The sequence below is a fragment of the Stegastes partitus genome, unplaced genomic scaffold (assembly GCF_000690725.1).
Source record: "Stegastes partitus isolate 25-593 unplaced genomic scaffold, Stegastes_partitus-1.0.2 Scaffold409, whole genome shotgun sequence".
NCBI classification, from domain to species: Eukaryota; Metazoa; Chordata; class Actinopteri; family Pomacentridae; genus Stegastes; species Stegastes partitus.
The window spans coordinates 352,133-364,724 of NW_007578140.1; the positions used below are offsets into that span (position 1 = coordinate 352,133).

Sequence of the window (12,592 nt, forward strand, 5' to 3'; positions counted from 1 at the left end):
CTTGTCTAATCTTTGTTTTGGTTCTAGCAAAGATGCAAAAGTCCCCCAGTGATCCAGCAGCTGTCATTCAATCAAAGACATTTTGTTAACTTGGGGTATTTTCACGACTAATATATTACACGGCACTTTTTTTTTTTCTTTTGTTCTCGCAGGATTATTTCAGAGGATACCTGAAAAGATGAAGAAGTTTTTCCTCTCTGTGGGCTCAACTGCAATATAAAGTCCTGCATCTCTGTGGAAACAGTACAACCATGGAATTAGACATGTGTTTTCAGTATGGCACAGTTAAAATGATATAAGCCTCGAAAAAGAAGAAACAAAAGTTTAATCTTTGATTACTTAAATCAGCATGTGCAACGTTTTTCCAAGTGCCATCAGATGTTAACAATACTGGGGGAAGGGGGAGTTTATTTCTACATACTAAAGATATTTTACTTCTCAGATTTTTAATTTATGTCCATACATGTCTCTGTTTCTGCTCTGTGTAAACACCGCCTGCAGTTCAGCCCAGTTCAGACAAAAAGTCCCTGATTTTTTTTGTCACATGACTTTTGGTTGTAGCTGAGCCACTAATGGTTTCTCGAGTTTGAAAAAGAGCACCACATTGTTTCAGAATTTTGTCAGTGCAAATAGTTTATTTTAGGGTAAAACCTAAAAGAGACATGTGGAATAAAGGGATATTGATGAAATATCATGATTTGAAACGCTTGAATAGTTCAAGGTGCATTGAAAAGTGAAAATCCAGTGATTCTGCCTGTTTTTGCAGTTTATGGTTTTGATTCATGATGTGATATGAATGATCAAAATGGTGTCATTTTGCCAGTTTTCTTAAAGGCAAAATGCTTTTCAAGTTTGGGGGTTTAAAGGGGGAAGAAGTCACAAAGAAAGTCTTCTGTAGTAGACAGTCAGACTGTAGCTCAGTCACTGGCACTGAGATATTTCTGTCTCCTTGTATATGTTAGTTATTGATATTATTTATGTTCGCTTGTAATCTTTGTCCTGATGGTGGCACTAATAAGCATGAAGAGCTTTCCTTCGGGGAGCAAATGTATCATATTTGATCTTGCTTTGGACATTAAAAACTTCTTCAATTAACATTAGTCGAGGCAACGGTTTCTGTCTTGATGCTTGGTCCAAATTCAGTCATGTGGTCCAAATGTTCCTCAATCATTTACTGATTTATTTTGATCACTAACATAGTACACCAGGTATCACACAAGGTTTTCTGTCTCGTAAAATTTCACCAGAAGAGATGGAAACTTTTCTCTCTGCCAGTGTTCTTTTCAAGCAGTTTCTGTTCCTGCTTTTTGAACAGTTTCGGAGCACACAGCAGTTCATTGGTATTGTTTCCTGTCAGATTTTCTGTGGTAAGAGTGGTGTGACAGGAAAGTAGCATGAGAAGCACCGGGGATACACCGTCTTAGAGACAGTCAGAGAATACTGTTGCAGCAGCACATGTATGTTCACTGCCTGGTGATATCTGTGTCAAGTAAACAACTTGGCGTAAAAGGATATCAGTGTAGATAAGATTATAAAGAGGCAATATTGATACTGAAATACTGTCGGGTGATAAACAACTCATGTCAAGTGAGCTCCTACTTTGCATACTGCAGTGCGGCTTCATGTGAAGTTTTTTTTTCCTTCTGTGAAATGACGCATTTATATAATCTAATTTAAATGATTTAGAACCGAGAGAAAAGATTGATTTGGGACATTCCATCTCAAATCATGAAATTTTTAGAACGACTTCTGCTCGACCGTCTCTGATCTGCCGGAAAATTCATTATAATTCATTCCATAAAAAGATAGAATTTTTGATTAAAACTTGACTTTCAGCTTGTTTTTTCACACATTGAAATTTGAGGAAACATTTGACCAATAAAATCTCAGGAACTAATGAAGATTAAAGTTTTCCATTTTCACTGGTATTTCTCATCGTGGTGTTGATTCAGAATCTGCAATACTGACCGTTTTAAATCAGGCTGTCCAACATTAGACCAATATTTTTGTTGTATCTTGGAATTCCTTGATGGGCTGCAAGGTGGCTCGGTGGTTAGCACTGTTGCCTCACAGCAAGAAGGTCGCCGGTTCGCGTCTCGGTGAGGACACCTGGGATCTTTCTGTGTGGAGTTTGCATGTTCTCCCCGTGCAGCGTGGGTTCTCTCCGGGTTCTCTGGTTTCCTCCCACACAGTCCAAAAACATGTTGAGGTTAATTGGTAATTCTAAATTGTCCGTAGGTGTGAATGTGAGTGTGCTTGGTTGTCTGTCTCTAAGTGTAGCCCTGTGATAGACTGGTGACCTGTCCAGGGTGTCCCCTGCCTTCACCCTAAGTCAGCTGGGATAGACTCCAGCCCCCCACGACCCTAGTGAGGATTAAGCGGTGTATAGATAATGGATGGATGGATCAAGCTAAAATTTCCCAACTCCCATCATAAATGTCTTTAGTTTATGATATAATAAAAAAGTTTCAAGTAAATTAGAGACGGTTGAGCAGATGATTTGAGATGCACTGTTCATACATTCACTATGTTCGTTCTGCCATATTGTAACTTGTCACACTGGAACACTTTGCCCCTGAAGGCTTCGCCTGCTGGAAAGCGAATAATGAGTATGTCAGAGTTGCTTCATCGCTTTAAATGAACCGCACTTCTTTATTGTTTTGCTGATGCTGTGCACCATGTGACGCCTCACAGCCCATGTGATGTTGGAAGCAATCAAAACAACTTGTTGTTGAAGCCAACCAGGAAGCAGCTATGCCTCCTATAGGATTCTACAAATGTAAAAACTCCATTTATTAAATTATATCCAGTGTTCTCAGCCTTTGTGATACAGAGATTATCCCAAATTTGAATGTAAACTAATTGCAAACTGTTGTATTACAAATGGAGTAGATGAACTGGTGCATATCAAACACCCACGTTTTGTAAGCTACTGCTACTCATCCAGAAAATGAACATAAAAACAAACTGCTCTGACTGTTATCGGCATCTTTACGCCACGTTTAGGAATAATAAAACACACAGGCATCCACGTTTTCCCGACTGTCCACCTCGTTTTATTAATGAGATGGAACAACAGAGTAAAAACATCATATACAGATCCCTGTACACAACCAACAAAACTAACTAATATACACTAAACTATATTGAACTGTACCAAATCGGTGCACAGAAATATTTTTTGCCAAAGAAACCCAGCAGGCTTCATTTCAAAGGTCCATAAAAAACACATTCAGAAAAAAAGGCCTGACAACTGATATTTCAAAGGGATATTTTTTGCTGTGTTGTGACGTGCACACACACACTCACACACTCACACACACAGACACGCTTCAGTTGTTTAGTGGGGCACAGAATCGGTGTCATTGGCAAACCATAAACATCTGCTAGGCTAATGCGCAGACCTGACGAGCCTCTAATGAAAGAGCTGAAGAGAAATATCTGCTATAAAAAGAAGATTTAAACTCAGAAATTCACAAATGGCACATTAAAGGAAATCATACTTGGCAATGTAAGAAAAAATTGGATGCAAATGCAGATAAAGCAGCTGAATTCAGCTGCAGTCCAAAAGTAAGTTCACATGTGATAAACATCAGAATAAAAGAAATTCAAGAGGTACACAAATATAATAGTCATGCCAATCAGGAACGATATCCAAACAGCAACAGCTTTATATATTTGAAATTTTACATCCAATAATACCGCCTAACACCAAACTCCATTTAACATAATTTTAGTATTTCATCATCCTGAAAATTAAATTAAAAAAGAGAGAAGAGAGAAATAAATGGTGCTAAGAGTTCTGATATGAAATCATGTTAAATCGTGGATACATGGTACGAGCTTTTTTCGAAACAATAATAATAAAAAAAAACGAAATCGTTCATGTACATTTTCAGGAAAATTTGTGATTAGTTTGCAGTGTTTTTTTCTTTCTTTATTATCACTGTTTGATTGAAACTAAGTAGCAGTAAAGGCTTGCAGCACTAGAATTTGAGAAGCTTCATGAAGGCCTTGTAAGGTCCTGTGACCTGCCTGTTTTGGGTATTACATGCAAGTCTGCATCCAAATAATAGTGCTTCTTTTGTTCGCAGCCCGCGATAAAAACGTCTGACCCTTGCAAAAAAAAATAACTACCTAAGTCCTCAATGTTGCAAGGTTAGAGTATCAAACAAGCCTCGTGTGCTAGCATATCAAAAAACCCTCAGAAAAAGGGGCTCCAGCTGAGCGTGCTGATGGAAATGAGAGTCTGGCAGGTGCTCGACGAGAGCCACACAGTCTCCATCAGGCTAAAGTGAAGCATGCCGAGCGCGAACCCGCACACCATATCTGTGAGGTGGTGTTTCCCCAGCAGCACCCGGGACACGCCCACCAGGAAGGCCCACAGCACCAGCAGGATGCGAAGCGGCACGGCCAGGACCAGGTGGGACAGCAGGAACTTGGAGACCATGGCGGCCCGGCTGGCGTGGGCGGCGGGGAAGGAGTAGATGTCCATGGCGACGCAGTCCAGGAAGCCCGGCGTCATCTCCCAGGGGCCTCTCCGCTTCACCAGCCTCTGGACCCCGGCCACAGTCATGACATCAAGGATGAGGGCTATGAAAGAAAAAAAAAGGAATGTGGTGACATGATATAACCTGGATAATGAGTGGTGGAAGAAATATTGAGGTGGTTATGTAAAAAAAAAGTACATAACCACTCCATTACAAATAAAATCCTGATATAAAATCCTAAATATAGAGGCATTATCAGTGAATCATATTACTTTCTATACTCCTCAGATAAAAATGAGAAATTGTGAGAGGGTTAGTGGTGTAGGAAGGACGGAAAAATGAAAGTATGTCACACAAGTTCATATTAAGTCATCCTTTTTTGCTTTAAGCCAGAAAATAATTTGAACAAACCAAGCCAAGAGAGAAGATCAGTACAACGATTCACAGATGGGCCCAGTGGACAGGGCTAGTTTGTACTTAGATAAGGTTTGGAACAACACTGTCCATAAAAAATAAAAAATCAGGACATTCGAGCTTTGTTATTTCAAAGAAAAAGATCTAAATCTTAGTTTGACTTTTTAGTTTGTCTGTTTTTGCTGTCTGCTTGCAGGGAAAAGAAGGTGCAATGATTTAGTATCTGACTCGTGGGACTGATCCTCAAAAATCTGCAATATTTCCACCTGAACTGTCGCGAAGTGGGAGTATAGCGTCAGATAAAATGGAACTACTCATGTCTAACCTTTCCGTGTCCTGAGTTCATGTTAGATTTGTGAGTCTTCCCATTAGGACGGGAACAACTTGTTGTAAAAATGTAAACAGATATCTTGGTGACCAAGAATAACCATAAAGGCCTACAATGGTGAGCAGCATTTGCTCCGAGGTCCACATACCAGACATTTGTAGATGCCTTTTATAACTGTGTAGCACTCCCAAAAATATCTCTACCGTGGCCACCTTTAACATCACTTCAAGTCTGTCATCTTCACACACACTCAAACCGAGCCAGCGCTAAATAATCTGACATATTGGTTGCGCTGTCCTACTTCTCATTCTGCTCGCCTACCTCCTGTTTTAATGGGACCCTTATTTTGACTTCCATCCCGGCTCTTTAAATGCAGGCGAGTGAGGTGAAAATTTTAAAAAGATGCACCAAAGGAGAGGTGGGTAAGCTCGTAAAAAAAAATAAAAAGAAGTAAAAACAGACAATGAGATGTGGGGCCTTTGCTGCAGGGCCCTACAGCAGTCCACATGTCAGAAGTACTGAAGCAGAAGGTGAGCCAAGCAGTGACGCATCATATTATCAGCTGTAAGCACAAGTGTGATGGCGGTGCCCTTCAGCTGACTAGAGCAACACTGATGACTCAATTTGTCTTAGCTTTTAGTATCATCAGCACATTAGCAATGTGGGGATATTCGTGGAAAATTACCGAGTCATTGTGTTTCTTTAACAAACCTCACTTTTACCCTGCAGAATTTCTCGTGCTGGCAGATTGTATTACTGCCCAGTGAGGATTTTTTTGTGTTCCGCAGGGCGCGCTGTCACTGCGGACTCACAAAAGAGCGTTTCTGTGTTCTTGCCTGTCAAAGACGGGGCGGCACAGACGCAGTGCTCGCGGGCGTAATAACATGTTTAAAGTCATATGTCGGTCAGTCGGAGGAGAGTTATTGATCACGCAAAGGAGTGTTGTTAGTTTGGAGCAGTGGGATCCTTGGTGCTGAAGTCAGATTTACTGCTCAAGGGGAACCTGCTATATTGAGAATGGAAACTCCAGTTCCAAGAAGTGCAGCAGGTGTGGACAGATAATTGGTCAGGCTGCCATAGATCATCTTGTATTGTGAAGGAAACCAACAATGCTCATTGTTTCTCACTGCGCCGAGGTAGCATGAAGGAATACCGGCACTACGGCTTTCTGCTCTTGGCTTCGACTGTCACTCATTGAGGCCAGCAAATCATTCTGAGAAAAATTAATTGCTTGCGCTCGCAGGGCAGTTGCTGCCTGGTCCACAGCCCTGTAGACAATCATGTGGAACACAATGGGGAGCCCAGGGTCATTTTTCTCAAGGATGCTGTTCTAATTTACTGTCTTTAAATCTCAAATAGACATTCCTCACCCATAACTGAGACACAGTTTTCTGTAGAAATACCACATGTGTGCATTACCATGAAAACGTCTGTCACAACAGTCCAGTTAATGCTTGCAGTGTTGCTAAAGTGTTGCATCCAACACAAAAGAAATGTGATGCACTCGGGTTCTTGTAACGTAATGCTAAATACCGAGCTAGCTCTTCCAGCGTGTAATGAAAAATTAATTAAAGGCAACAGCTGTGTGGCCTGGTCGTGTCTTGTTTGTTACCATGCGTGCAGGCCTCGACTACAGCACAGAGAGAGGGACAATTAAAGTGCACCACACTGCCCTGTACAGCCGGGGATAGGGATGTTAGTGATATTGCTGCAATCACATGTGCATACTTGAGGAGCGGGTCTCTAATTGCCAGCAACTGTTGCTGTATCGGACATTTTAAAACTTAGAAACTGAGGCCGCTGATGAATTAAAGCACGTCTCATCAACTTACAGAAGATATACAGTAAATATGATGAAAATAAATGCAGTAAATGTATATAAAAGTTGATGCTAATTGTGGGTTTTTGTCTAATTGTAAAGATTTACAGCATAGTCTTGTTATGCAGCTGCTCATGTGTACAACATTACTTTAAGGTTCTCCTTCTGTAGCTTGATTAATTAGCACCATAGCAGTTCAGCAGCATCTATAGCGGTTGGTATGGAGGTGCACTTTTTCAATTAAACTGAGTCCGTTTGGCGTTCATGGGACCCTCCTCTGCACAGTAAGATCTACTTTTTGAGTTTCTTTCATGTTGTCTTTTAAACAGCCCCAACCATCATGTGACTAAACTGCATTTTCAAAATATGGAAAACATTCCTGCGTGGCACAGCCCACGTGGTCGCAGCAGCGGACTGAATCAAACCAACCCCGACAGACCAGCCATGGCTGATTACTTTGCTGATAAACGGAAACAAAACATACTTTCAGCCACCATTAAATATTCATTCCCCACCCACTGTCGGTCGTAGATTTTCCTCCCCACAGACCTAAATAGACTAGAAATTATCCTGCACCAACAAATAATGAACAAGCATTTGGTGCCAAACAATGTCCTAAACACAATACAACAGTGTCCCAAATCCAGAGATTTACTGGCTTCCACTCAGAGCTCAGTGTGGCCACGGCCAGAAGATTTGTGTTGCTTTTTGGTCAATAATCTGTGTTTGTGTCGAGGCTGTATATATATATATATATATATGTATGTATGTGTGGGTACATGTGCACATGAACAAACAAACACACAGGTCCCCCAGTCATTCTGAAAAAACAGAAATCTGCTGTAGTCTGCTCCTAACTGCAGGGATAAGTCTATTAAACGTTATTCCAATTAGTACAGAAATTACTGAACACTGAGTCAACAACAGAAATCTTTTTCTGTCTGGACCCCCGGAGCACAAAAAGCTCCTTAAATAAAGACTGTTATTATGCTTTCTAGTGAATCCATTCGGCTTTGAGCAATAGTTGTGTAACACAATTTAATAAAAACTGAATTCTGAAGCAATACTTTGTGTGGCAGTATTAAACTGCATGGACTGGGAACATGCAGTGACATGTGGCTTATAATTTCCTTCTCTTAAACATCAATATAGTGCAAGAACTCACAGAACAGATTGGATGAAGATGCTGTTGAGTTACATCCACACGTCTCTGACAACTATCAGCTTCATGAGATGATGATAATGAATGAGACTTGGAAAGGTAAGACATCTGCATATTCATGTTTTAAATTCTGTCTTGACTAAACCAAACTGACACTTTTTCCTTTTGCAAAGTCTGTATTTGCATCTTTTCTTTAAGGCGTCTGAGGGTCAATCAGCACATTATAATGTGTAAATAATCAACCACTTTCTGCACTTTATAATACATTTATAAGCCTTTTCCGAATGGCTTTATTAACTTTTACTAAATCACTTATTGATGCTTTACTAAGGGCAGTTTAAAGAGATCATTCCTGCCCTCTGCTCTTTAAATCAGTAACACAAGACATATTAAACACCTAATAAAGCATGTCTTGTCACACAGTGCTGCCCACACTCTTGGATGTCACACTTTTATTCACCCCTGGGTTTAAACTATATGTACTTTTAGACGTGTCTTGCTGAAACATCTGGCACAGCTGACGGATTTCACAAGCCAGAAGAGAGAATGGTGCAAAAGTCAACCTTTGACACAGACACAGTGTGAATCAAGTCAAGATTGTGGGTGCAGGCCATTCCTATGACTCCTGCATGGTGCGTTCTGGGCACTGAGCTACACACTTGACGCTTTGGAGAGCTCGGTGAGTGTTGTGTGGCATTTACCAAGCAGCAGGTTGACTAGGACCTCTTGTCCAGCCAGAGTGTTACTCCGCGTGAGACACACGATAGTGCCAATGATCCACGTGATGCCGTGCCCTGTGAGCGCCAGCAGAGCGACCATGGAGCGGCAGCCTCCCCATGAGGAGGACGTGGAGGCGCACACCCCCATGCGCTTGGACAGACAGATGTCAATGGCGAGGAGGGAGTTCATTGCGATTCCCTTGAAAGAAGGGTTCAGCTGCATGCAGTCTTCCTCTGGCATCTTGTTGGACTCCCTCCTGTCCTTGCTGCCGCTGTCGGTAGGTTCCTCGCTCTGCTGGCTTGTTTGGTGCTTGATCTGACCCGGTCGTCTTGAGCTGCTTCGGCTCTCAGAGGAGCCTCCTCCTCCACCGCCGCCGCCTCCGCCGCCGCCGCCGCCGCTGCTGCCGCTGCTGCTGCCGCCGCGGAGGGGCTGATGGTTGAGGGACATGAACTCAGGTCTGCTCAGGACGCTGTTTCTCTCCCGAGCCCTGGATCTCACGTTGTAACTCGAGGGCATGTTTGGACAGGGCCAAGTTCTCCTCCGTGGGCACAATAACCGATTGTCAATCTCCGGAAAAGATAATTCAAGTGGTGCGAGTTCACCACGACAGTGAAACGTCCCAGGATAAACCCCCCCTACACCAGTGCTCCCCCTCCTGTGGCCTTAATAGATATATTTAGACCCTCTGGAATGTGCGATGTCCATGCTGTTTATACCACGCAGGGCAGGAGCAGTGTATTGAATGGCATGTGCCTCGGCCAATCCAGTGAAACTCGATCTACAGCATGGAGACAAAATAACAACATGAGCGTTTCGTAACGCCTCAGTAAAAGCACAACCACACAGCTAACAGGTGCTCCACTGCGTGTGGAAAAAACAAGCCTCGAGTGAAAATGTGCAAGAAATACGCAAGACATCATCTTACCGAGCGAAGGATGAAAACGAGCCATGCAACATCCCTCTAAAGGCTCCACACAGCCTCCATCACCAATCTGATATCCAAAGGATTCCAGTAACAAAGCGACGCAGGCAAAACAAAGCAAAAAAAAACCCCGATGGAGTCAGCTGAAAGCAGCAACAAAAGATGAAGACGAGGCAGCTCCAGTCAGTGCAGCATTTTTTGCTTCTTCCGTGCGGATTTGACGTAGTTTACGCACGATCACGATTCTGCGCTGCGCTGCGCTGCGGAGCGGAGTTCTCCAAGGTGCTTAAACAGACAGCGACAGGATGAGCACCGAGTCCACGTTACATTTAGAGTGCTAGCACGCTGGTAAGCATGTAAACAAAGGAAAAAATGATAATAAAAAGGTGAGAAATAAATGATTTATCTAAAAGAATGACCGGTATATTGAATCAGCACGACTTAATAATTGGTATTACACGTTTTTTAGTTGATTACTCATAAAAATCAAGCTGATCAAACTGGTGTTTTCATGTTATTTAAAATCAACTTTCAACCCTAACCTTCAAATTGACTGACATCTTTTATCCTTGGGTTTAATTTGAGCCCAGCAATTTAAACCCCCAGAAAATTATCAGAATTAAAATTGTTTCCCAAGTTTATGTGTAAATAGCTCTTTAAATAAAACAGGAAAAAAAGTATGTCAATCACTTATTTAGAGACCTGAAACAATGAATGGGGTCATATTGAACCCAAAGACAATAGGAGGGTTAAAAGTGCCATGTGCTAATAGATATATTTATTTAAGTTGAAGGTATTTAGAAAATTAAGTTGCTCCAATCAGATCCTCACTCCTGTAGCTCCGCCCCTTGATGACACTGTGTCCAACAGTTTTGTGTTGCAGTGGTCAAGTTTGGCCAAAAAAGTTTCTAACAACTATTCTGTTAAATTCATCTTTTATCTGCAGAACACACAAATAGAAGAAATTAATTTTGCACACAACAATACAGCTACTGCACTCATCTTTACTATATTGCATGAGCAGAAGAGGAACAACCTCTACATCCATGTGAACTCTAACATACAGTGGTATAAAAAGCAGGGTAGTGAAATGACCCACGGTTTGGTTAGTATGTCGTTCTAACTGAAGCAATCTTTCGTAGAGGTCACATGGAACCAACACTCAGTCAATAAGTCAGGCCAATAGACGGCTCTGCTAAAGAAAATTCAAACAGCTGTTACAGTTACACAAATAAGCAAAAATAAATGTCTCCCCATGGCACAAATGAAAAGCCATCATGAGCTGAGCAGATTTGTCTAATGAATGAGTAGAATGGCCAAATTGCACCACTGGTAGTAGCTACACAACATATTCTGTCAACTCTATTATCAGGCCTATAGCCTCCGTAGACATAATCGGAATTATTGAAGATATTCTCTTCTTATTTGTAAAAGAAACTAAATGTCTTGAATTGTCCTTTGATTCATATTTGTTCAGACTATTTGAAATCTTGAACTTATGGTGAAGAAAAATTACATCATCAAGCCACTTTTATTAATTTACTGCAGCTTTGCATTGTTTAAATTAAACACGATATTAGGTAGATGAAATTACTGAGATTATTATGTCAACACAGCTTGACTAAACAATGTTTAAACCTTAAAAAGCTTTATCTAAACTCAGAAATGATCGTGTGCTTCTTGCAACCATGCCTGTAGTTAAGTTGTGGGAAAAGGGACCTTGAATTACTTTTTAGAGTTTAGACTATTACTGAGTATTATTTGTACTGAATTATTTGGCAATTGTTTTCATAACCAATCAGGCTAATCGTTTAAGTCCTCATAATCTGAATTTTCTGTTAATATTTGCACATGCATGTACATAAGGACAAAAAAAAGGCTGACATCACACAGAAGCTCTCACCCTAGAAGCTGATATACAGCAAACCGAATAATTTCAGTTTTCTGCAAGCTAATGTAGCCAAGGTACATAAAAACTGCAATTTACGGATTTCAATAATCCTTTTAAGTCGCAAACATTTCTTTGATGAGCTGGGTGAAAATGACAATGTTGGTAACTCACCAACTTAATATTGTGTGTAATTTAACCTTACATTTCCACCTTAGTTCATTCAAAACTAAATTCAAGTTGTAGAAACTCAATGAAGTTGACCAGATAACCTAATTTTCTTCACTTTTAGTTTAGGATTTAAAACCCCGCCCTCTACCTACTCAACATGTCTGGACAATTTCAGAGGGTTGAGATAGTGTGTGAGAGGCCTGGAGGCTAACAAGCATAAAACAAATGACATATAAAGGTCTGTATCATGTCTTTAAATTCTGCTATAGCAATGAATTAGAGAAAATACTGACTCATATATGGGATTTATGCTATACCTTCTAATGCAGTTGGTGGAATATGTTGTGCTACTGTGTGGAACTTATGCTTGTCATTTTTAGCAGTGAAATTTGACCATCCTACCAAACTAGCAAACTAGTCGATAAGAACTCAAATCTGTTGAGCTCGAAAGAGCTTTAAATGTTTATATTGTGTAGGGTATTTTCAAGTTGCGTTATTTTGCTTTCAGTATTTAAATATCGTGTGTTTAAATACACAACTGCTGTTTAAAATTGAAAAGGTAATTCCCAACACATGCTTTGTTGAATTAAGCCATGTTTTCTCATGACAGATAATATCTAGTAAAATCACAGAAAAAGGTATTAATTTACATATCAGGTGTAAAAAAAAAAAAAATCT

The 12,592-nt window shown here is 40.8% G+C and overlaps 2 protein-coding genes across 3 annotated transcripts in view; both read right to left on the minus strand.

The window, feature by feature from the left end:
- Positions 1-3,029: 3,029 nt before the first annotated feature.
- On the minus strand, positions 3,030-10,265 carry LOC103359979 (probable lipid phosphate phosphatase PPAPDC3). Of its 2 annotated transcripts, XM_008285578.1 has the most exons (3): positions 9,859-10,265; positions 8,915-9,711; positions 3,030-4,593 (listed from the first exon to the last, which is right to left on the minus strand). In XM_008285578.1, exons 2-3 carry the CDS (start codon positions 9,447-9,449, stop codon positions 4,205-4,207), a joined length of 924 nt encoding a protein of 307 aa, XP_008283800.1. In that variant the 5' UTR covers positions 9,450-9,711; positions 9,859-10,265; the 3' UTR covers positions 3,030-4,204. The 2 variants fall into 2 exon arrangements, with proteins under 2 accessions (XP_008283800.1, XP_008283799.1); XM_008285577.1 differs by having other exon boundaries at positions 8,915-10,265.
- nup214 (nucleoporin 214) overlaps positions 4,581-12,592 on the minus strand; it is a 66,523-nt gene continuing 58,511 nt past the window's right edge. Inside the window, exon 36 of the mRNA XM_008285574.1 lies at positions 4,581-4,593. Within this exon, the coding sequence (XP_008283796.1) occupies positions 4,581-4,593 (13 nt within the window). The remainder of the gene's footprint in view (positions 4,594-12,592) is intronic.

Coding starts and splice junctions, on each gene's coding strand:
- LOC103359979 (XM_008285578.1), bottom strand. CDS start 9,449: ATGCCCTCGAGTTACAACGTGAGATCCAGGGCTCGGGAGAGAAACAGC. Junction 4,594..8,914: donor CCTAGTCAACCTGCTGCTTG/GTAAATGCCACA, acceptor TTTCTTTCATAG/CCCTCATCCTTGATGTCATG.